At 34.4% G+C, this 26,544-nt stretch overlaps 2 protein-coding genes across 12 annotated transcripts in view; both read right to left on the bottom strand.

Annotated features, from left to right (window-relative positions):
* Positions 1-6,941, bottom strand: part of rasal2 (RAS protein activator like 2) — a 118,897-nt gene extending 111,956 nt beyond the window's left edge. For 6 of the 8 annotated variants that reach the window (XM_073927626.1, XM_073927633.1, XM_073927566.1 and 3 more), the window contains exon 1: positions 6,041-6,941. Coding sequence is in view for 6 of the 8 variants with exons in the window: in XM_073927566.1 (XP_073783667.1) it covers positions 6,041-6,305 (265 nt within the window). In the remaining 2 variants the exon portion in view is untranslated. The remainder of the gene's footprint in view (positions 1-6,040) is intronic. The other 2 variants (XM_073927570.1, XM_073927579.1) reach the window with 1 other exon arrangement.
* A 933-nt stretch (positions 6,942-7,874) lies between these two features.
* Positions 7,875-26,544, bottom strand: part of ankrd45 (ankyrin repeat domain 45) — a 116,973-nt gene continuing 98,303 nt past the window's right edge. For 2 of the 4 annotated variants that reach the window (XM_073917426.1, XM_073917428.1), the window contains 6 exons: positions 26,049-26,101; positions 23,872-23,996; positions 9,081-9,248; positions 8,905-8,999; positions 8,670-8,808; positions 7,875-8,190 (listed from right to left, as the gene is read on the bottom strand). In XM_073917426.1, coding sequence (XP_073773527.1) covers positions 8,159-8,190; positions 8,670-8,808; positions 8,905-8,999; positions 9,081-9,248; positions 23,872-23,980 — 543 coding nt within the window. In that variant the 5' untranslated portion in view covers positions 23,981-23,996; positions 26,049-26,101 and the 3' untranslated portion in view covers positions 7,875-8,158. Of the gene's footprint in view, positions 8,191-8,669; positions 8,809-8,904; positions 9,000-9,080; positions 9,249-11,485; positions 11,760-23,871; positions 23,997-26,048; positions 26,102-26,544 lie in introns of those variants that run through there. The other 2 variants (XM_073917433.1, NM_001020770.2) reach the window with 2 other exon arrangements.

Here is a 26,544-nt window from a genome sequence, read left to right as displayed (position 1 = left end):
GAAAAGTCCAGATTAGAGGTGCACAATATTGAAAAAAATCTGACATAGCCATATTTAGTTTTTTATTATGTATAAATTAATAATTTTTAACACATTGGGTGCATCTACATAAAAAGAATAAACCAAACACAACATTGAGAAATACAGTAGAAGAAGAGCAGTGATAATGTACAAATAAGGGACAAATTTATTAGCTCCTTTAAGCTATTTTTTCCCCCAATAGTTTACAGAACAATCCATCACTATACAAAAACTTGCCTAATTACCCTAACCTGCCTAGTTAACCTAATAAGCCTAGTTAAACCTTTAAATTTCACTTTAAGCTGTATAGAAGTGTCAATATAGTCAAATATTATGTATTGTCATCATGGCAAAGATAAAATAAATCAGTTATTAGAAATGAGTTATTAAAACTATTATGCTTAGAAACGTGTTGAAAAAATCTTCTGTCCGTTAAATATAAATTGGGGAAAAAATAAACAGGGAGGTTAATTATTCTGATTCAACTGTATGTATAAACTGAATAAAATGATAAAAACATACAAAATTAATAAATGTTTTGGTAACTTTATGGTTAAACATTGCAAAAACTCCATTTATGAGTGTTTTAATATTTTGTCCAATAATACAGATTCAGCATTGCAGATCCTGCAATGTGACTATTGCGGATGCGCACATTGCAATATTGATGCTGAAACGATATTGTGCAGCCCTAATATAAACATAGTTTCAACATATGGCTGGAATGGCTCAATTTTAAAATAAATGATTTGTTTAGATTGACTAGGGTGATTTTGTAAGGGTGTAAATATGTATAAAATCATTTACAATAGAGCAATTAAAAAGTAAAATAAACAGTGCTCTATGGTTTTCCCAAGAGTAAAACAGTATTCGGGTACATAAACTGTACAGTCTTCATTGTATTAACTCAGTAAAAGTATTTTTCATTAAAGTTACAAATGTACTTTATTGTGACCAAATGCTTTAAACTCTCTTGAATTGCCTTTAAAACAGATGAAAATGATAAAGTTAAACTCTGTTATGGTTATACTTTGCATTGACTCCACAAATCTCATGCATTCTCAACTGTTGTGCTTATCAATCATAATCCCAACTCAACATTGCATATCCTCAATTGCGACTATTGCAGACCCACACATGGAGATATCGATGCTAAAACAATATATTGTGCAGCCCTAGTCCAGATTACAACAATAACATTAGTGGAACAGAGTAACTATATCAGTGCAATAGTCAAATTTATCTCCAATCTGAAAAAAACAAATAAACATCATCTCACTTTCAAGACCTCAAGCAACATCTGTTCTGCATTGAGCAATAATTACCACTACTTCAGAGTGATTCTTGATCAAATCCGGAATAGTAAATTTGAAAGTGAAACAGAACTAGTGTACAAAAAGATCATCTTCACATTTTTTTTCAGAAATTTGGAAAATACTGCCAAAGTCATCATATAGACAATTGTTCAGGTACCTTGTGCTTTGAAACTTGATTGTAAAATGATTTTAAAAGCGTTCAGGTATAAGAAATTGTATCATTTGTGGCCTTAACTAAAAATTCATTTTATTGAATTATTTTTATGCTTCAGTTACTACACTTGAATACTGTTAGACCCGGGTCACGATAACACTGAAACAATTTTAATTGTATCTTTTTCTTGATTGTATTCATAGTTTGTTATGCATGAAATTACTTGTAACACATGCAAATACAGAAATGCACTGCAATTAGCACAGACCATAATGAAAATGTGTCGGGTGATCCCAAAAAGTTTATAGATTGTTTATTAGATTTTATGGAAATGCAAAAAGTAAACACTGTTCATTAATCTCTGACTAAACAGGTGCATGAAAATACTCACAACACATGCAAATAAAGAAATGAACTGCAAATTGCACAGACAACAACGAAAATGTGTCGGGGGGTGGGGGGAGGGGGGGGGGGGGGGGGAGCCCAGAAATTTTAAAGATCATTTATTAGACTTACTGGCATGGACCACGCCACACTTTAAGCTAGACTTTATTGTAGGGATGTAGGGGATGAAGGGGATGGTAAGAGAACAGAAACTCAGATGCCCAGAAACTCAGAATGGGAGAACGGTCTTTGTAATTGGTAGAGTTATTGGACCCCACGGATACAACCTATAGGAGTGAAGCGAGGGTTATAGGATTGTGAATGGAAAGCGAGGAAATGGAGGGCGGGTGGGTTCGAAAGGACGAGAAGAACAGTGCTCGAGGGCTGGTCTGACTTAAATACGTTTTAGGGAGTAGGTGATTGGTTAAAGCAGGGGTGTCAAACTCTATTCCTGGAGGGCCGAAGCCCTGCACAGTTTAGTTCCAACCCTGCTCCAACACACTTACCTGTAGGTTTCAAACAAGCCTGAAGGACTCAATTAGTTTGATCAGGTGTGTTTAATTAGGGTTGGGACTAAACTGTGCAGAGCTGCGGCCCTTTTGGAACTGAGTTTGACACCTGTGGGTTAAAGAGACAAAGTGAGGCATGGTTTCACCGCCGAACCTTTGTTAACAAGTTAATTCCATTTTTATAGATCTGCATTCCCACTGCAGAATCATCCTAATTGATCTAACATTATAAATTCTTTTTGAATAGAGATATTAAATCATCTGATGAAACTATATTCATATTGCAATATATACCGCAAAATAAAAAAAATATTGCAAAGTTAGATTTTTCAAATATCCAATATGTAGCCCTAATAGTGATGTAAAAAAACTAGTACAATTTCTCAATTTCTCCATATATGCTCCACAAAAAAAGAAAATCATATGACATGGGACTGAAAGAAAAGTATAACACTTTATTTTTAGAGGAACTTAACCTTTCATTTGTTGGTTGACCCATATAGCAATTTATGAAATTAGTTGTTTCAGCTCCGAATTAGCAGGGACAGAAAACATCAGTAACAGTGTGTGTGGACAGTACTGGATGTCCTGTCTTTCATGTGAAGTCCCCTGGTTTCAACTTACATCCTTAAATAAGACAACAGGCTGCCATGACAACAGCCCCTGGCAACATGTCTATAGGGTCCACATAGCCTTAAAGAAGCTTTATTTAACAACACACATCTAGCAACCCAATTAGTAAGCATGGCTAACCTAGTCTTGTAAATCAGAATAGAAACTGTACACACGCATGAATGAACTAACAACCCCCATTGAAATGTTCTACCTGAAGCCAAGACACACAAAAAAAATGTTTGTCAACAATGTGAGAAAACCTGCATCTACTGCACCAGTTTCATTTTACACGTACTCTAGAAGACATAACCATCCACAAAAATATCAACATTAATATCAACATTTAAACCTATTACTTGTAACCAGGACTTTCAACACAGCCCTTCCCATAACCACAAATTGTATTGTACACATCTGAATCCATTGTTAATACGACTTACATTATAGTTTAAAAGAAACCTGTATCATGGGACATACTGTGTAATGAATTAGTGTATGTGACTCAACCTAGTATCATGTCAGAGATGGAAGTGTGAATTAGTCACAAACAGGAAAGAAAATGAGCCATTAAACCAACATGTTTCTATTAGAAGATGTGCTGCTATGGCAAGCCATTTTAACATGCATGCCATACAACTTACTATTATCTATTTTGTTTCTCATACCAGCTTTTAATTAATAGTAAATAAGCCAACAGTGACTAGAAAAAAAATGCTGCGGGTTCATACATTACACATTTACTTACATAAACAATACTAGGGCTGCATGATATTGGAAAAAAAACTTACATTGCTGTATTTTATTTTGCTGCGATTAAGGAGTATAATTTTAACAGATGAAATCAATAGCTCTATTTGGAAAGAATGCATAAAATTTGATTAAATGAGATGATTTTGTAGTAAAGTGCATCTACATGAAAAATTAGCCCATCACAGGCATTGATAAATAAAATAGAGAAAAGATTTAAATGAAATACTGTACTGTAAGGTTTTCTGGAAATTGAGCAATATTTAGGCACAAATTGAATAATCAAATGCAAAATAACACTGTATAGTGTATCTTCATTGTATATAGACATGGGACGATAACTGTTTTCAAGGTCCACTGCGGTTTAGAAGTCAAAGTTTTAAAACCGCCAACATTTTCTGCTATACCGTTTCTACAGTGTATGCAAGTTTTTTTTACTTTAGGACAACAGTATCTCCAGGCAAAAATATATCCAAATATGCCATTTTAAACTGTGAAGAAATTAGTGTTTTTAAAGCTAATGAAGACAGAAGTCAATTATTCATTTGAATTATTTAGCCTGACATGTTTACTGCTCCAAAATATTTTAAATGTTTCTCAAATTAAAATATTTTGTGTTCAAAGGGAACATTTTTTGTTTTTTTCTCAGACAATTAAAAAGAATACATTCTAGAGCAGTGAGCACAATACCGTCAAACCGTGATATTTTGACCCAAGGTTATCATATCACCAGAATCTTATACTGGCCTATGCCTAATTGTATATGCACATAATAAAATTAATCTTTCTTAAAGTTACAAACATAATTTCATGTGCCTAAATTCTTTAAAGTGGCTTGAAATGCTCACACAGTCACATACCTTAAAAACATATGCAGATGCTAAACTAATTGATCAATTTATGACAATGACTAAACAAATCAAGCATGGTTTAAACTGTGGTTTCTGTTCAACTACAATGTCATAATCCTGCAATGTAACTATTGTGTATATACACATTGCGATGTCGATTCTAAAACGAGATGTATTGTGTAGCCCGAAATTATACTGTATTCCAATAGCTAAGAAACGTTTCATTTTTACTAATAATGACTTTACTACAGTAACCTACACCTAACAAATAATAAAATCTAAACAAGACATACTCATGATTGTAAAGCGCTTTGGGTGTATGGCCATTCACAATACCACAATAATTGGAATAAGCACTGGTGCTGCTATTTGGGATACATACAATTGTAGGCGATTGGAAAACCTAGGCCATGGAAGGGAATTTACAAATAGAAGGGATGCTGGAAGATCCTGTGATAATAACAATTTAGTGGCTTTAATATTTACGAATTCCATTCGCACTACACCCCCATATAAGATTTTCTATAATACATTTTACTATTAACCCTACCATCATCCTTATCATCAATTTGACCCCCTTCAATGTTAAATGTATATACATTTATAATAGATCTTTTTTGTTTCATATTGAATGACTTTTCCTAATTTAATGGGGAACATTTGGGAAATTTGAAGGTCCTTTAGCTGTATAATTGTAAAAAATGTATAGATTTTTTACTTATAAAGTTTAAAGTATAATAAAAAAATCTATATAAAAAACTAACACAACCATACCTGTAGTATTGCGAGAATCACTGACAGTTCACATGACATGGGGGTAGGGGGAATGCTAACTCTTACAGGAACCTTGATATTTCTCATGCCATTGGGGGAGTGAAAAAACTTAATTCTTGCAAGAACTTTGATTTTAGGATAACAGGAGAGTTAAAGAAAGTGAACTTAATTGACTTAATTGTCAAAAGTACACCATTTTGTATTCAGTGCGACTGTGGTAATCAGAACTGCTATTAGCTGCTGAAGAAAGATAATAATGACACCAACTAAAGTCTTTTTTTACAATGCCCTCCAGAAACAACACTTAAAGATGTATTCAATATTAATATGCTTTGCAGTGCTTGTAAACAACTACAAAAACATCTTTAAGTTATAAGTTATAAATAAATCACTGAATTAATTTTCCATCCAAGTGTGCTATTATATTATACTCAAAATGAAAAAAAAATCTAAAATGTTAAATTGGCTTGCCATAAAGTCCTATTTGACAATGCTTCGGTAAACATAGGACACTAAATTCCCTTCAGAAATTTAAGGCTCACATAAAACAAAACCTCAAATGTGATTTATTTTAGTCCATAAATCGCTTTAAAACGCATTTTTTGTTATTTGTATCATCGAGGAATTAAGGTGAACAGACAGACAGCACGGTCACTGAATATCACTTACCGTACACCCGCACCCATCCCTGCTGCTGGCAAAACGAGTCCATCAAAATCCCATCGACCACAGGGTCTAAAGAAAGCATGCCTCCCTGAACCGAGTCCACGTCGCCACCGGTTACCGAATCCGTCTCCATGCTCGATACACCTCCACGGTAACGTCCAGGTAAAGACTCCAGTCCGCTGGGTTTCCAAGCGCGTGGCAGAAGAGGCTCAATCACAATGTTTTCCGTTCGTTTGTGTTGGTTTGGTATCACTGAGTTTACAACCATACAGCGGAAAATAGTTTAAATAAACTACATACAGTGGCGTGACAATGTTCAAACCAAATGTTAAGTGTTTACCATGATTTTCCTTTGTTACACTGTAGAAATATAAATTATGTACGCGCGACTCTAATCTGTTTACATTACTGAGCTCTGTGGCAACGTAGTCGGCAATAAAATACAAAATATACTTTTAAAACCCTAATAAAATAAGCGTTCAAAGTGTATTTTAAACACTTATAAAAGCCAAAACTAAAATACGAAAGTGCAAAGTTTCAGGGTAAGTTAACGTTACTCTATTTTCTTAAACCGAATTCAGCAGCCAAAAGTTAAAACAGAAGCAACAAGCGGCAGCTCTTGAGGTTATATTTGGATGGACTGCTGGTGTTTGTCCATAAAGCAGGTCGGGAAAGCAGCGGTAGTAATTGAATGAATCCAGGCGTCGCTTTTCCTGAATCGACGGCAGGAGTTTACTGCATTGTCCTTGCGACAGAAAGCCTCAAAATAACTGCAAGTTTTCGCTAATTCCTTCTGTCGTCCACTTTAAGTGTGACTCGTTGTTTGGGACTTCCTCCCTTCCTGCCTGTCCTGCGGTGGGGACAGACAGCCCTTTTCACACTTCAAAATCCACACCGCTTTTCCACCTCAATCACATGCCGTTGCCAGCCTGTGCGCTGGGATTCAGGGGAAACTAGCGGATGACCGAGAGACTCGATCAACACAGATTTATTCTTTTAACTGCTTCGGTCAGTTTTCTGCTGTTTATATGCCATTAAATGATAGCTAAGCGCGTAGAAACGCATACTATAATTATTGAACGTAAAATAAAGATAAATATATGAATCTGACACCATCCATCGACATTTCTAAACAGATGTTCAGCGATTATCATGTCTCTGACATCTGCTGGTTGTCCTCTTGCACAAATGGCCCCCAAATGTCTTTATTTTGTTTTGTCATTAATATGAATTGCATTTTTGTCCTTTGAAGAATATAATGTGGCATAAAAATCATGACTATATGTATAAATTCTGACTATTTCTGAGAAATGGATATTATTTAGCTTAACACAACAGCCTCTGTCTCCCTCTTGTGTCATTTAAAGGCATCACAACGTCTTCTGCAAAAAAGACTTTGTCCCAATAATTGTCATTTCTACTTGTATCTATGAACTTGACTGAAATAATCATTCGTTCGTTCGTTCATTCATTCATTTTCTTTTCAGCTTAGTCCCTTTATTAATTTGGGAATGAACCACCAACAAATTCATGCAACCATGCCCTTCCAGCTGCAACCCATCACTGGGAAACATCCATACACACTCATTCACACACATACACAACAGACAATTTATCTTATCTAATATACCTATACCACACGTCTTTGGACTTGTGGGGGAAACCGAAGTACCCCCAGAAACCCAGGCGAACATGGGGAGGACATGCAAACTCCAATGCCAATTGAGCCAGCCGGGGATCAAACCAGCGACCTTCTTGCTGTGATTGTGCTACCCACTGCGTCACCATGCTGCCCCACTAACATAATCAATAAATATTATTTTAAATACAACAGGGGTTATGTAAGATTTCAATTTATTAATCAATTATTTTTTTAGCAGCAATGTGCCAGCAGCTTGTAATGAAACTTTCTTTAAAATAGAGTCAACTTCTTCAATATCTAAGTTGTATAAGAAAGACTGTGGGTTGATTGTTACGATTTATGAGTTTCATCAGAGTAAATTTATTAATTTCTTTAAAGAGAAAACACATACATGCCTTTTGTTAATGCAGTCCAACAGTTTCATATAAATATCTGTGTTGTCATTCAACTACTGTACATAATGCCTACATAATGTAGTTTTAATTCTTTCTTGTCTTCATTGAGGCTTCAGCTGTGAATAAACAAGACACAAAACAATTTAGAGAATTAAAAATGACCAGAACATCTAGACTAAATTATACTTAGTGCATAAGTAGTGTAAATGATGCAGTTTAATACTAAATGAGAAGTTACATTCATGTATTTAGCACATCCTTTCACTCAAAGTGAGTTTTAAAATAAGAGAAAGCAAAAAAACATTTAGCAGTTTCAAAGAACAATATTCTTCATAAATGCTACACTCAAAACAGATTTTGCTGCATGTTCAAACTATTTAAAATGAGCTGAATCAACACAATTCTTGAGCTTTTTTTAGGGGACAGCTTAATTGTTTTATGTTCAATCCACTCAAACTTGTAAAATCATTTATTTGTGTCGGGACAGCATGAAGGAATTGTTAGAAAACTTGCATATTTGCAGTGTAGGACTATCACAATCTGCAAAGAGGAGAAATGCAGAGAAAAAACATATAGTATGATTTTTAGTACTTACGTTGTGCGTTGAGCTTGAGCAGAACAGGTGCCAGTACATCTTCAAGCAGCTTCTTCTGCTCAATAAAGTCCTGAGCTGTGGCAGTTCTGGTGTTGTTTATCCAGTCTGATTTTGCTGAACAGGTGTTTATGCATATGTTCTATACAGCAACAGAAACATTTATTCATAATCTGATGCATTTCGTTTGATTTTTAAACAATCTGAAATGATATGATATCATGAGTAATTCATTTACCTTGTCCTCCTTGTTGAGCTTTCCCTGAACTTTTTCTTGATCGGCTACAATGGCTCTGACTTCTTGTATAAATGCTTGCAAATTTTGTTTGGCTTCTGTTAGGATTAAAAAAAAAAACATTTAATCATCACCAGATCTGACTTAAGTATAAATCCTGAAATGTTTCACTTTCTCACCAGCCCATGCCAAATACTCTGCACAGTCCAGCTTATCATAACGTCGAGCCACATCAACAGCCTTTTCTCCACGGAAATTAATAGCTTGAAAATCAGCGTTGAGCTCAACCAGGGTTTTCAGGGTGTCCAGCTGACCCCACATGGCAGAACAATGCAATGGTGAGTAGCCTACAGTCCAAATGAACCATATTGATTACTTCTTGACAAATTGTTCTTCAATTCAAACAAGTCTTGGTTTCCCAGACTGATGACCTATGCTCAGGGTTTTTGCAGGTTTCACCGAGTTAAATGTAAGACTTTTAAAGACATTTTTAAGACCATTGTGAATGAAATTTGAGACTCATGAAGTGCTAAAGGCTAGGACATTTTTCAAATGACCTAGATGGAAAAGATTTGACCAAACAAAAGAAATTGTTATAATTTAATATTTATAATACATTAATAATCAACAATTAAATATTTTAGATTTAATTTCTTAAATATTTTAAATATTGTGTAAAAACATGCAAGCTCTACTTGTATTCATACACTCTTTGTCCCAACATAAAGTTTCTTTAAAAAAAATGAGCAAATGTTTTAAAAGGTTTAAAAACAATAATAAACTAAATCTATACAACAATCTGTCCAGGTCGGTGTCATCAGCAGTGAATACATGGAGAACTTTTAAACAAATGTTATTGTAAGTAAAATAATTAAACTGTTATAATAAATAGAGTTTAAAATGACCTTTTTAAAAAGTTAAAAGTTTTATTGCGATGGATTGTTGTTGATTGTATGGGTTTTGGCCAGATTGGGTAGCAATACATGAACAAAGGAAAATTAAGACCTGTTTAAAAACATGTTAAGACCTACAACACAGTAATTCAGTAAATGTACTTGACTTTTTAAGGCCTAAAATTTGGATTTTGAGATTTAAGACATTTGAAGACTTTTTAAGACCTGCAGAAACCCTGTATCCTATAGGTCCTAGACCAGGAGTGCCTAAACCTTTTTATTTTGATGGGCCAAAAAAAGCAAACTTGATTAAGGGCTGTGGGCCGAAGGTAAAAATACCAAACTGTATTACATTTAAATTTTTATGAGTAATTTCCTAATTTAAAAAATCAACTTACTAAACATTGCTTTTTAACTATATTAACGGATGTAGCATATTTAAAAAATATATATAATGAACTTATTACAGTAAAAACATGAACAATAACATTATTAACACAATGGAGTTCAAAGCTGAATACATTAAGCTGCACTGTCTTTGTCTTGATTTGCTCACTGATGTCTTGTGCATTGCTCTCTATCCGTCGAGTGACAGTATTTACATTTTTAAAAAACAGATTCATTTACGAAACAAAACAATAAATCAAATTCTGAAATGATGATCTCTGTCAAAGATAGTCATCCATTCTTCCTCTCTTCCCAAATAGGATGGTGGACCAAATCAAATCCTGGTGCTCCAGTTTCCCCCACAGTCCAAAAACATGAATTGGTGAATGAGAGTGTATGGATGTTTTCCAGTGATGGGTTGCAGCTGAAAGGGTATCTACTGCTTAAAACATATGCTGGATAAGTTGGCGGTTCATTCCACTGTGTCGACCCCAGATTAATAAAGGGACTAAGCCGAAAAGAAAATGAATGAATGAATACAAAATAGAAATAACTAGAAATTACATTAAAGGGAAAAGAGGACATTGTTTTTCATCCATTAATTTTCCTTTCCATTAGTCCCTTAATTCATAAGGGGTCACCTTAGTGGAAAGAACCACCAACTTTTCCAGCATATGTTTTACAGGTGATGCCCTTCCAGCAGCAATTAAGAATCCATACACACTCATATGGCCATTTAGTTTATACAGTTCACCTATATCACATGTCTTTGGACTGTGGGGGAAACCGAAATGAAACCCAAGCGAACACGGGAGAACATGCAAGCTACACACTGAAATGTCAACTGACCCAGCCAGGACTCAAACCAGCAACCTTCCTGCTGTGAGGCGACAGTGGTATCCAATGAGCCACTGTGTCGCCGACACTATTTTTTTTAAATTAGATTTTGTTATTGGACAGAAGATCAATGGGATATACTCTTTAAAATATTTTGCATAAACAATACAAAGAAGTGTGGAAGCTAAATCTTTGATCTATGTATATGGAATTTTTACATTTTCATATGAAATGGTGTCCAGGCCTGGTAAAACTTACTTTGATTATTTCCCCCTTATTTTATACTTTGTTAGTCAAGAAAGTATGTGGAAGCAATTCCCCCCAGCAAATGCTGCCCATTCCATTATGCATTGCCCCAATAAGCACTCACAGAGAATACAGTGACAACATCCTTAAAATGTGCGAATTATTCTATAATTACTTTTGCAGGGAGATGCAAAAAACACACTTTCCCGCTTATTAATTACCGCGCGCGGTGAGTTCGTTGACGTCAGCAGCACCATTCTGCACGAGCTCGCGCACTATGGCGCTCCGTCCCATCATACACGCAGCAAACAGCGCGTTTCTTCCCACTTCATCCTTTTCCCACAAAATGTTCTCTGACTGTGCAGCATCGTCGGTAAACGTGCGTTCCAAAATACCTTTAAGTCCCTCTAAATCGTCATCTAATGCACATAAAAGTACAGTTTTCTCCTCTGCTGACCGCATTGTGACTGGCGGAAGAGTAGTGATGTGGTGTGTGAACTGTCTCTATGGCAACAGGCTAGCAATAAATGTTGTTATTTTGATTCGCCACTCGATGTCGCTGTTGTATGAAGTATGAAGCACAGAGACTCTTGATGATAGCTGGCATAGAGAGAAGATTTTAACAGGCCCCTGGACAGCCTGGTGAAAGGGCTGGTTCTTTTTTTTTCTCAAAAAGTGCACTTTTTGCAGTTGTTCGACTTATTTTCTATTTAATTATTAGGTTCAAATACTTTTTAAGCACAATTTTTTTGCTGGATTAGTTTGTCAGATGCCCAGAGATGGGTTGCGGCTGGAAGGGCATTCGCTGCGTAAAAACTTGCTGGATAAGTTGGCGGTTCATTCCGCGGTGGCGACCCCAGATTAATAAAGGGACTAAGACGACAAGAAAATGAATGAATGAGTTTGTCAGATGATCACACTTTTTTATGTACCAAACATTTACTAAAGACTTAGAATAAATTGAAAAGTCAATTAGTCTACTTATATTTAAACAAATATTTATACAAATTTATTACATCATATAACATTTCTCAGTGATAGGTTGTATCTGGAAGGGCATCCGCTGCGTAAAACATATGCTGGATAAGTTGGCAGTTCATTACGCTGTGGCGACCCCTGATTAATTAAGGGACTAAACCAAAAAGAAAATGAATGAATGAATGAATGAATCATATATCACTAGGGTAAAAATAGGAATCTGTTAATTTTAACTCAAAACTGTATCTTATTGTCAGTTAAGCAAATAACACACTGGCCAGCACATTCAACTTTCCCCAGTCAGAATTTACCCAAGTGAATAATACAAAATAAATAAATAATGATATAAAGCCTCTTTATAAAGTACATTTAATAATTCATGGATACAACAATAGCCTAGTTTTATAAGTAACTTTAATTTGGTCCTTCTTTGTGCATCACAACATTTTATTGGGATTTTTTCCTTCAAGAATAAGGTCCAAGATTTAGAATTAAATGTTTTCTCTATTTAACAACAATACAGTGAAAGTTTTCTTGCAGGCCTTACTTTAGGTCTCAAAGCCTTTTTCAATGGGTTATTTTGATCATTTATGATGGCATAACAGTCAATATAGGACAAATAAGCTAATGTATGGGACAAATACTGGACCTTTGTCAATAAAGGGTTGGGTCTCTGGATCCACCTGAACCCCCTCTCTGGCTACAGGCCTGTTTAGCAATACCAAAATAAGCATCAACATGTAATTATGCATGTAGATGAATTCAATTATCAAATTAGGAACTAAAAACTACTGTATTATTGAGATGCAATTACTTTGTTGGATTATTACCACAAAAAAGAAAACACACACTACATACATCATTAATAAGTAAAATATAATAAATAAATGTATTAAAATAAATGTAATTAAAAACAGTTGATGTCAGAATTATTAGCCCCCTTGCTTATTTTTTACCCCAATTTCTGTTTAATAGAGAGGACATTTTTTAAACATATTTCTAAACATAATAGTTTTAATAACTCATTTCTAATAACTGATTTACTTTCTCTTTGCCATAATGACAGTACTTAATATTTTACTAGATATTTTTCAAGACAGTTCTATACATCTTAAAGTGACATTTAAAGGCTTAACTAGGTTAATTAGGTTAACTTGAAAGGTTAGGGTAATTAGGCAAGTTATTGTATATCTATGGTTTGATCTGTAGACTATCGAAAAAAAAGCTTCAAGGGGCAAATCATTTTGACCTTAAAATGGTTTTAAAAAAAATTTAAACTAGCCGAAATAAAACTTTCTCCAGAAGAAAAAATATTATGAGACATACTGTGAACATTTTCTTGCTCTGTTAAACATCATTTGAGAAATATTTTAAAAATTCTGACTTCAACTGTAAATCCATATTAATCTGTAAATTGTGTCTATTTTTATTTTTAAAATTACATTGCAAGACTAACACAGAAAATGATAATCAAAAAACAAAATACACAAAAATTTGAAATCATAATTTTCCCCCCTTCTAAATGAAAAGTGAACACTTAAATCAATGATGTATTGGTATAAACTGATCCATTAAGCATTCACACATGCTTTTCAGTGAGAGGAACTAGGAAGCGGAAAAATGGAAAATGGTTATGAGGAACTAGGGACATTTGTTGGTGAATTATGATATACTTAATTTAAAAGGGAAAAAGTCATCTGACTGAAAGTTTTTTCTTATGATAATAAGCAATGAAAGTCAACTGACGGGGAATTTTTAAGGTTGCTAATTCACTTATGTCAACATGTGATGCCATTGTACATTCCATCAAATAACTCAAACTTCCTCATTCAAGTAAAAACAGTAACACTTATTGTTAAAACACAATCACTGCTTTCAATATCTGAATTTTGTGCTATATTTGCTTTGCACCATTAAATAATTCACTGTATTATAAGAGAAGCATTATTTACTTGTTTTTTTTTTGGTGGCATCAATGTCATGCTCCACTGACAAGTCCTGTTGCTCAAGGATTGAAGTCATCACATTACACCGAGAGTGTGTGAAGGGTGGTGTGTGTGAAGAAGAATGTGGAATGAATGGATTCGTGTCAAAGTTTCTGACTCATGTCACCGCTCTGCTTTCATGTGTCCACTCCTGATCTGCCCTGTAAGTCTTGCTCTGTCATTGAAGTCTATTTGCAGCATGTGTATGCAAAAGTTTGACATGACTGTATTACCAGTTGCTCTATTTTAGGCCAAAGGAGGAAACGTTTTATGATGTGGCTATATAATTATAGGAAAATCGGGAGCAGGAAAAACTAGGGAAAAGGAATGAAAGCATCAAACAGATAGATGTCAGTGAAGAGATTCAGTATATGGAAGATTAACGGTTGAATTACACTTCAGTTATTTGGCTGTATATCTGTGCCAAAGTGGTCTATTGAATATTGGTCTATTTTTGTTTTTAAAAATATTGCCTTTTAATTAATGCCATTATCATACATTTTTTACATCGCTTACAAATAAACATATTTAATTTTTTATTTACCCATGCCAAACCACTTGACATACATAGGAGGTATGCGCTAATATCCTTGTGACCCTATACTTTTATTTACATTTTTTATTATGGTTGCTTAAGAAAGCCAACATACTGTTATAAATAACTTTGCACCAAACTGTCATACAGACTTAAGGTTGAGCTCATTTAACTCAGACTATCAATCTGTCAATTACTGATGACCTTTAATCACACTAGCCACACCCTAGCAACTGTCCCTTAGACTTCTATTGTAAAAGAACTGCTATTGACTTTACATGGGACATACTAACAACATACCAATTCACTGACAATATACTAATCCATATACTATAAACATACTAGCAACATGCTAATTCATACTAAATGCATGTTAACAACATGCTAGTTTATACTAGAAACATGCTAATTCATACTAGAACCATGCTAATTAATTTTAGCAACTGCCAAGCAAATACTCAGAAAACCTTAGCAACCGCCTATAGCAACACCTTAGCAATGCCATAGAAACTGCCTAACAGCTCAGAACACTCTAGCAACCACCTAGCAACAACCTAGAACACCTTAGCAACCCCCTACAAAAACCTTTGCAACCAACTGCCAAGGCCTCGCAACCATCCAGAACACCCCATCAACTGCCTAACAACACCCTAACAACTGCTTAGCATCACCTTAGCAACAGTCTAGCAGTCCCTTAGCAACCAATCAGAACACCCTAGCAACACTTTAGAAATGGCCTGGCAACACTTTAGCAACCACCTAGCAACCGCAACCCCACAGAACATATTGGAAAATATTAATAATATAATATACACTTAACTGTTTAAAAGGGAGAGGCCAGGTATCTGTTTGATATAAACAGTTGGTAGACAAATCAAGAGTCATTTAATGACATACTTTAAGCTTGGCAGTCTGACCTGCAGGCTCAAATAACTGAGGAAGAGTGGCAAGAAAAGCGTGTCTAAAAGCCCAAACTCAGACAAGCACTCATTTTAGATTGCTTCAATATAAATGGCTGAGTAGACAATATATAACTCCAGTTAAGTTGCATCATTTTAACCCAAATACTCCTGACACATGCTATAAATGTGAACAAGAGAAGGGAACTTTATTTCATTGATGTGGGAGTGTTCTAAAGTCAGTTGTTTTTGTGTTAAAATACTGAATACTGTAAGTCAAATCATTGGTAAAGTAATTCAATTCAATTCATATTTATTTCTATAGCGCTTTTACAATGTAGGTTGTGTCAAAACAGCTTCACATAGAAGATTATAGTGAATTGAAACAGTGTAGTTCAGTTTTCAGAGTTTAAGTTCAGTTCAGTTTAGATTAGCTCAGTTCAGTTCAATGTGTTTTATTTGTGTTAAAGGGACCCTCAAAATAAAGTGATACCTTAATTTTTTTTCATTTAACCATGCCAAACTGACTTGTCTGTCATAAAAGATATATACAGCGTCATTTATTTTATTTTATTATGACATTTTAGATAAAAAAAAAATTATTCTAGGTTAACAAATTTCCACTGCATTCACTACATCTAGATGATTACGTGTTTGTCAGTGGCTGACATTACTTTCATGTTAGGCTTTCAGACCCACTGAATACTAGTTAAGTAGACCACTTTAATCACCACGTCATTCTCTGTTATCCTGAAACTAATACACGGCTGTCTGTTTTCACCATTTAAAGAGTGAACCGTCAGCATCTGTCCTTGGAGCCGTTAAAGCCAGTGCAGTCATGCTTCACTTCTCCGAAACGGCAAAACAACATCTGTGCTCGTCCGAGGAGTGCTAATGTGCCTAAGGCTGAAGCCTCAGAAGCCTCAGAGATTTTACTGATAGGTGCTGTAATGTAGCAGACTAAACTTGTGGCTAAAATACAGTAGCCTTTACATTTATGTAGGCCACGACTGCGACTGCATACATCAACCCTCCTTTACTCTGCTTTTGTAACTGATGAATGTTTTTAATTACTCATTTGCATTGACCAGCCTGGTCCCAAGGCTAATCACAGTGGATTTCGAATCAACATGGACTCTTGTATTGCTGTGTAAGTCCATTACATCATCTTATTAAAAGCACTGAGCTCTATTTCTGCCAGTCTGTCCAAGAATGTAATTTAGGTTGTTAACAGTGACCGAGCGAGGAGCTTTGATCGAAGCTAAAAGAAGAAGCAGAAAAAAAACGTATATTTTGCTTCATCCTAAATGAAGAGCCGACCTTCTGGCCTATTAATCTGAAATAATCTCTTTCTGACGCCACATTTCTCGTTCTTCCTTTTCTGTTTGACGTTTCAGCCTTGAAATTAGTAATCGGGCTCGGCTTGGCCTGAATTCTCCTGAAAAACTGTGCTTACTGCTAAATCACGGCATACTAAAAATAACCATTAGAAGACTCAGGAAATGAGTTAAAATCTGTCCACCGCTTTATGTTGACTTCACTGCACTAGATTTCAACCTGACGGTTAGCTGACGTCTTCCACTGCAAGAGATCTAAAGTGAAACATCTATTTCTCTCTGTTTTTCAGGCTTTGCGTTTGCTTGTGCTGACTCATGGCTTTGGATTCCCTCAGTTTTTGTAACTTCAGCCACACCTGTTTAGGGAATACAGGATTAACCACTTTGTATGTTGAGTGTTCACATTCTTCAAAGCATTTTAGCTGTTTTCAGGTCGCAGTTTAACCAGTTTGACAGTTACACTCACCCACATAATAACGATGCTTTTTTCTTATTACTTTTTGATGTTTGGAATGGGATAAGCATGACTGAGTTCATTGTAGGACAGTATGTGTGTGGTTTAAGAGTGACTATTGAAGAGATAGTTCACCCAAAAATGAAAATTCATCCTCCACTTGTTCCAAACCTGTTCAAGTTTCTTTCTTTTGTTGAACACAAAGGATGTTCTGAAGAATGTTGGAAAGAAACAGCCATCAGCTATGTTTCCAGCCACCTACTTTCATGAGCATTTTAGAAATGCCAAGATGTGCATACATTGTAAAAATGCGCATAATAAAACACGTGCGAACAACTGAATAGGATAAACGTTTTATCTGATAAGAAAAAATTAATGTAAACTATGCTAGAAAAAAATTCACAGATTAAATTCCACCCCCAAAAGTAATGAGATTTTGTTTTATTTGAATGGGATTAATGGACGGGATTAATGGACACTTAATGGACAAATTAGTTGACCAAGTACATTGTCAATCATTTTATTTCATACTGTTAAAAAAATGCAGGGTTCCACACAATTTAAGGTTTTTCCAACACAAATCGATTAGTTAACTCATCCAAATTTAAGTGGATTGAACATAAAACAATTAACATACCAAAACAATCTTAAGAATTGTGTTGTTTAAGTGCATTATACATAAGTTGTTTAAACAAACTGCAAAACTATTTCAATGGCTGCTTTTATTCCAGCATGTTTCAGAATATCTTCTTTTGTGTTCAACTTAAGAAATATATTAATAAGTTTAGAACAACTTGAGTGCGAGTCCATTAGCTTTAATCAAATCTACCAAAGCATTGGTGTGAACGGGTTCTTCTATCCATTTTTTTCCACTATTGCTGGTATTTGTGAGACTTTGTAAAACAATCATTACTCTTACACCTTTTCAAAATGATTTGAATGAAGATATTCAAACTGAAAACAAATGACTCTAATATGTCTGAAAGCTCTAATCGAAGTAAATAGTAATGAATTTGTTATTTCTGCCATAACCCAGCAGGCACAGAACGTCAACATGATGACAGATTGACGTTGTACGACTTTACCGGTAAATTAAAAAATGCACTGTTCACACAGACATGGACGTTACGGATATTTTCCAGGAAAAAACATTCACACATCCATTCCAAAATACTGGTAAATTGTGACATCATTCACCAAAAATGACCTTTAAATGGCAGCCTTTGTATTTGTAAACATAGAAGGGGTCAGGCTTTTGTTAAAGGTTTCAGATTTATTTAAAGTTTTAGCATTCATGCAGCTGCTTTGTCTGAGACATACAAAGGCAGAAGTGGGAACCACAGGTAAAATTTTCCCGATTTGACGACATTACAAATTCTGTGGATGGATAAGTACTGTAAACTCTTTTGCATGTCGAGATGTACATAATATGTGTGTGTGCTGGTTCTCATCGTAGCATTCCTTCACATTCACATGCGTTAAGCAACTGAAGCAGAGCTTGACGGTAAACAAACGGCGGTTTATCATAAGCATTTTATCGATAATGTTTTACACAGTTGGCATTCAGAAGGAACATAGAAACTTTATCTGACTAACATCTAGCAGCTAAATGTGTCTGGAAAAATATTCAAATTCAAGGCTTTTATTTTCATAAACAGCGCAGATGTGAGTGCGTCTGTATGTTTTGATTGGTTAGAGTAGACGTCTCACGTCAGCCCGTTATAGAAGTGATTGCACCCTTTCTGGCAATTTTCCTTCTGCGTTCACACAGTGCAGCATTCCAGCAAATTACCGGTAATGTTACAACTACTCTTTCCAGAAAATTGCCGGGATGAATTTACCGGTATTTTCAAAATGGGCCTGTTCACACATATAGACCTTTCCCGGAAAATTGCTGGTAATTTTCCAGAAAGGTCTGTATGTGTGAAAGGGGCTAATGTCTAACGTTGGACAGACATTGCTTTTTTGTTACTTTTTAAAGCAATCTAAAAACAACATAATATCAGACGCTGGAATGTGGTTGCCATACCCGATGACTAAATGTCAGCATTTGACATCAATATGACGTTGATTTAAGATGTTGGCTCGATATTGGATTTTGGCCACTTTCCAACACAACCTAAAATCAACTAAATATCAACGTCACTTCATGTTGTTACTGGATGTCAAAATAACATTGCTCTCAGACGCTGCCTAATTCTAACCGATATTAACGTCTTATGACATTTATTTATATTGTGTGTCAGCTGGGAATTATAACTTTGCTGTCAAAAATAACAAATTAGTGCAAAAGAACTGTGAAATCACAGTAATCCCAACTGTATAGTATTGTGCAATTTCTATATGTGAGCAGAGTATTGATCTTTAATGTGAAAGCAGGCTCAGCCATTGGAATCTAATTATCTTAAGACTTCCTGCCTCAATTGTTTTCACTGATTTTTAGCCATAAAAAGGCTTGTTATGCTGCTTGATGTTGCAAACTTATATATTCTTATTGTATTATTTTAATTTCTATGATCACAAACACACTTGTTTGTAGAGCAAGCAGTTTGACTGTTAACTGCCATTAGTTATTTCTGGTCATTTTCCTCATAAGAAACTGAATCGGAAGCCCTAAAACAATAAAGCTTACTTCCACATTGCAAAAAAAGGTCAATACATTTAAATTCATATTATTCATACAACAGAGAGAAGTTTCCTTCATACTACCCACATCCAGGCTGTGTTCCACTCTACTTTTTGAAGTCAAGCAAATAAGGGAAGTTTATATGGACACACCCCTGCTGCCTTGTTTTTGACTGTAAAAAGCAAGTCTACTTCACATCGGGCCGCTCCACATAGAAAGTGGGAAGGTATTGTTACAGCGCAATGCATTCAAGGAATTTTAGACATGGGAATCTGGATCCCATTGATCTCCATAGGCTTATTGCATCATATACACACTGACTTGTGATAAACTGTAAGCACTCATGCCACAAATAAACAAGAAAATCATATATGCAAATGTTTTGTTATGGCAGCTCATTGAAATCCTGTAACTTACAATAAGCTTTTTAATTCATTTGATCCACTCCCTCAGCTGGAGACCACATGTTATTATATATTTTTTTAGCTTCTCAGATAGCCAAGAGAATATAAAGATATCTACATGTAAGGCCATTGTTTTGGAGATGTTTTTCAGAAGTATTATTATAAAACGGTTAGCTTCTTCTGTGGTCACTTGCATTGGTTTACATTGTGTATTCCAGAGCGTGTCTAAAAATGTCAATAGTATCTGGAGGCAGTCTTTATGTTGCAAGCTAGGACTGCATTTCTCAGAGATGCAATGACAATGGAGCAAGTGATGTCACTGTGACAGGTAGGGATAAGGGTGGGGGATAGGTAAGCTCATTAAAAAGCATTGCATGCAGCTCAGATTGCATCTGCACCATGCAGGTCTGCATCCAGACCCCTCTCAAAAATTGGTGAAAACGCAGCACTCCATGACGTAGATTCCCAATCTCTGTTTTGCTTTCATGATGTTGCTAATTTAACGCTCAATGATGAATGAGCTAGACACTTAAACTTTTTAAAACATCCAAGCATGTAGACATATAAACTAGTGTGTCGAGCACATTCTAAAAAAGGGACTGAAATACTTGTTGCGTTTTGACATAATTTCCACTGAAACCGGAAGACAGGACAGGCCAAATCAAACAGCTCCGCCCCCTTTTTCTAAAAATAGTCCACAGTGTTTTATTTATATCACAGCTCGGCTTCAGCCATTAAGGTCACTTAAGCCACATTTGCCAACTTATGACAGCCACAATGTCATCTCCTCTTAATCTCTTATACATTGCTTTTAAATGTACCACAGCATTCAAATAGTTCTGATACATTTTGTAAATTTCAAATCTATATGATCCACTATGCTGTTATGTTTAATTGCAGCAGTCTGTTATGTTGGATTGCGTAACTAGTTTGTTTTCCCTTATATAAAGGTGTTTACTCTCATTTTTGATCAATTTAATGTATTCCAGAGTAATATTTAGGCCTGTCGCGATATATATTTTTTGTTTTATAATATATTGCACCAAATAAAATTCAATTAAATAATAATATTTTCATTTTAAAACCATTTCATGCCACTTATTATATAAAATGCCAGAATGACAATATAATACCAACATCAAAATGCAAATGCACTCCTCCAAAAACACATAATATTAATTAGGCATTGAAATCAGAATAATAATAAATGTTAACAAAAACGGGATATCAATATCTGCTTACAAATCTATTTTCAGTTGTCAGGCACCCACATGAAAATATACTATAGTAATTTATAGTAAATACTATAGTGTTTTTTTAACGATACTGAAACTGACACCTCTATTTGAGATGTTGCACAATCAGCTAAAATGTTGTTAGATATGTTTATTATGTATGGGCGAAATATATTGCATCACAAAAAATGATTGAGGTCATGTTCATGTGTTGTGCGATAAGTCCAAATGTTGATTGTTGTGAAAGGCCTAGTAATATTCATGCTAATTTCTTTTTAAAAAAAGTCTTACTGAAAGCAACATTTGAACTTTAGTTTACCGTCATGACACTAACAAACCACAATACCTAAAAACAGCCTTTCATTGTAATATGTCACATGAGATTTTGATTTGTCATAATCATATACCTTAGAAATGCCATGTGATACCTTTCAGTAGTGTTGGAAATTCTCTGGGTTTGTACCTTCGGGGTATCTTCACCATGACTCTGGTTTTAGTGATGTGTTGAGTTTAGTTGCATTTGTTCTTAGTTAAATGATGGGAAATTATTTGCATTTTCTTAATCACCAACAGTATGCATTTGTCTCCACAATGAAAATTAGTATTTTATTAAAAGTAGAGAATAATAAATGGTTTTTGAATGATAAAAGTTACAAAAACTAAAACTTTTTTACAGAAATATCATTTGAATCCAGAAGTCTTAAAGATATAGTTTACCTAAAACTAAAAAAAAAAAAATGTTAAAGACAATACACTGTGGGTAAATGCACTACCATTTTGTTATGTTTGTGGCTGTTTTTGCCCCCATTGACTTCCATTACAATGACACTGCTAAAATGAAGGTCAATGGGGTAAAAACAAGCATGAACAGTAAATAAGGGAGAACATTTTGTTATCTGATTCTGCACAAAAACTAACAATCCATCAAAGCCAATGTTGTTACTAATCTTTCCCATGTCTAGGACTCTGATAACAGGTAAAAATCTATCCATCCACAATTACCTTTTATATTGAAAATAAGTCAATTTGTGTTTTCTTTTTCTCCCGCAAATCAGTGACATCATGAACTTGGCAAAAACATTTAGTAGATTTGATCAGGACTGAGGTTGATTAACAAATTTTTGCAACAAAATTACCTAATTAACTTACATTTTCACAGTAGATTAATCTGTGCTTTTGAAAACACTATTGGTTGGGTTTAGGGAAGGAGGAGCATGGGTCAGTTGATCAGTCAATCAATCAATCAGTCAGTCAACAGCAGTCTCTAGTGGATTTAAGTGAGAACAGCAGGCACGAATGGCACTCACAAGAGAAATTTGAGATAACGTGCTCTCCAGAAATGTAGAGGTAGGTTTTCAGAATGAACCTGGGTTTAAATATGAACAATACACAATTGTTAATAAAAGTTTAGAACAACTTGAATGTGTGTAAATGGTTAGGAAATTGTATTTTTTTAGTGAACTATACTTTAACATTTTATATACTAGTGTTGCACAACGTAAAGCATCACAGTTAAAAAGTAAATCCATCTGCAGTTAGTTAGAGCAGTTACTATTCATGTTAGTCGTTGTCACCAGACTTAACATGTCTGCAACCTTTACAAGTTCATACCATGTGACCTTCTGGATGGAAAAGAAAGTGGTCGGAAAAACAGTTCAGCTATTTTAGTCTTGAATGATGATGATCTCACTTTGCAGTGTGTATGTTAACCACAAAAGTCAACAGGAAGCTGACATATCAGAAAAGAGCCACACTGCATAGAAACAATCCAACGCAAGGAAACAACAATGCACAAATTGTTCTGATTGCAGAAGGGCCTGTAAACAAACATTGTGTGTCACAAACACAGGTGTCTATGGTGAGACACGTTTCCACAGGATGCATCTATAAATGGGTTTTGTGTTCAGGGTAACACGGTTGACAGACAGACAGTTTTTTCCACTGAAATCTGTCGTGTGTTTTGGTGAGGTGTACACCTGTGGTCTCATTATATTATGCTTTTGCAGGTGAGGTGAGTTTCTTGTTGAGAAACATGCAGTTATGATATTTAAGTAACATCATGTCAGAGTTTTTTTGTTAGCATCTACGTACTTGTATAATGGGTGTCATGATACACAAGAAGATTTTGGTAATACAGAAACTAATTTCTTTTACCTGTTTCATGGACTGCCATGAGGCAGTGCTGCATTCCAGCTGCAATGGGCACAGATTCATCACCTTGATGTCTGTTTGGGTGAGCTCCAGTGCCCCATATCTCAAACATATTGCTTCATTGAGCTCTGCCAGAAGGGGAGAGAGAACATTAAGGAGGAAGGAGGGTTTTGCAATCAGCTATCCTTTTGTTCAGGCACATTCTGGTACATGTTGTTCTTTCTTTGCTCTGTTTGATCACTTATTAAATTTGATATTTATTTTTTAAAGTCTCTTTATTAGAATTGACACATTTTTAAATGTTGTTTTATTTTAATATTAATTTTAGCTATTTTATATGGACTTTTACATTTTCTATGATGGATATACATAGGCCTAACTTATTTGATTTAATTTTACTTTATTTTCCCATGCCAAACGACTTTCCATGTCAAATCTTGTGACCTTAAAATGTATTTAATAAAATATTAATAAAATAAGACATCATAAAAAAGTAAAATTATATATTAAATATTAATATACTATATCATAAATATTTAATGTAAATAATTTTTGTAAATTGTATGTAAATTATTTTTTCTTTTATTATTATTATTATTATTATTTTAATAACAATTTTAAAAGTTATAAACTGCATGATTATTTTTATTATATATTATTTATATTTTTAATAGCTAACATTTTTTTTTATTTTTAACTTTTAAATTGTATTTCATTTATGACCAGATTAAAAACAGTAAAATGTATTTAATAAAATACTAAAAAAATAAGACATGAATTATAAAAAAATACAATTACATAATACATATTAATATACTATATAATAAATATTAAAAGTATTCTTTTGTAAATTGTATGCTAATTATTTTTACTTATATGTTTGGTATTATTATTATTATTATTATTATTCAGTTTTAAAATGTATACAATTCCATGATCATTTTTCCAATTATATATTATTCATATTTTTAATAATTAACATTTTTAAATAATTTTTTTTACTTTTAAATAGTATTTTATTTATGACAAGATTAAATACACTAAGATGTATTTAATAAAATATTAATAAAATAAGACATGAATTATAAAAAAATTACAATTATATAATAATTATTATTATACTATATAATAAGTATTTAATGTAAATTAGTTTTGTAAATTGTATGTTATTTAATTTGACTTTTTTGTTTATTTTTTATATTTTATAACAGTTTTAAAAGTTATACACTTTTATATATATGTTATATATTTTTAATAATCAACATTTTATTTTATTACTTTTTTAAATTGTATTTTATTTATGACAAGATTTAGTACATTCAGTTAAAGCCAAAGCGGAACCACTAATTAATTAAATAGTTAATTCTGAATTAAACAGTCTGAAATTCAAGCTCTTTTTGATTTTGCACTTATTCAACCATTTGCATCCACACATGCATTAAAATATACAGTGCCTTTTAGCAGCAATGTGTTAAGAACATCTTCCGTTTACTGTCAGCTTTTCACACATGCTAATGCAAGGTGATTTAGAGCTTGAAATTACATTTGTTGTCAGGGATGATAACAGAATGCTATATGTTTTGCTGCATTTCCCTGCTGTTTAGCAGACTCTTTTTTAACCAAAATGACGCACATGGATGAGTGCAGGGACAGTCCCTCTGGAGCAGCACACAGTTAACAGCTTCTTGCACAGCAACAGTGGAGATCTCAGCAAATGCACACTTCTTACGAATTGAATCCTCATCTCGATTTTCACCTATAACCTTTACATACTGACAGGGTAATGAGACTGACTCACTTATCAACATGCATCAAAGAAATATATCAAAAACAACTTTATCAATGACCTTGAAGGCTGATTTGTCTATTAAGGTCATGTGAAACTCTTTACATGACACTCATAGCCTTCCAATGACGATTCAATGAGCGAATATAGAAATGGCTTTGGGCATTTACACAAAAGCAGAACTTAAGACAACTGAGAGCCATTGATTGTCGTCAGTGCTGCAATTTCTGCATGACGCTCAGCTCTATTGTGTGGTGCTGAGTTCTGCCTCACTTGACGTACATTATAATAATATCCTGCAGAGAAAAGTGCCCAGCTGACTCTGTCTTCATCACCAAATTCAGAAATTTAAAGAAACAGTTCACTTAAAATGAATTTAGTTTGGTTTGCTTACCGTCAGGCCATCCAATCTCATTCCTAGGGCCTTCTATATCAGCAATGAATGACCTGTAGTAAGTGAATTAAAAAGATCGTTCAAACAAAATGATGGTTGTGAGGATTTTTTATTTACTGAACACTCAAAGAGATATTTTGAAGAATGTTGGAAATCATTATGCACTGACAAACATAGAGTAGTCAACATTTGTAGTGGTTGAAACCCTTTCATCAAAGGTGCCCTAATACTACTGAACAGCACCCATTTGTCTAAACCAGGGGTGATCAACCCTGTTCCTGGAGATCTACCTTCCTGCAAAGTTCAGATCCAGCCCTGATCAAACACACCTGAGCCAATTAATTAGGACCTGAACAGCACTTGATAATTACAGGCAGGTGTGTTTGATATGGGTTGCAACTGAAATCTGCAGGAAGGTAGATCTCCAGGAACAGGGTTGGTCACCCCTGGTCTAAACACTAAGGGGAAGTCTAAACCTAGTCTAAAAAATACTAAG

This window comes from Danio rerio, chromosome 2 (assembly GCF_049306965.1).
Source record: "Danio rerio strain Tuebingen ecotype United States chromosome 2, GRCz12tu, whole genome shotgun sequence".
Classification (NCBI taxonomy): Eukaryota; Metazoa; Chordata; class Actinopteri; order Cypriniformes; family Danionidae; genus Danio; species Danio rerio.
The sequence above is the reverse complement of the archived record's forward strand: the minus strand, read 5'-3'. Positions and strand labels throughout refer to the sequence as shown.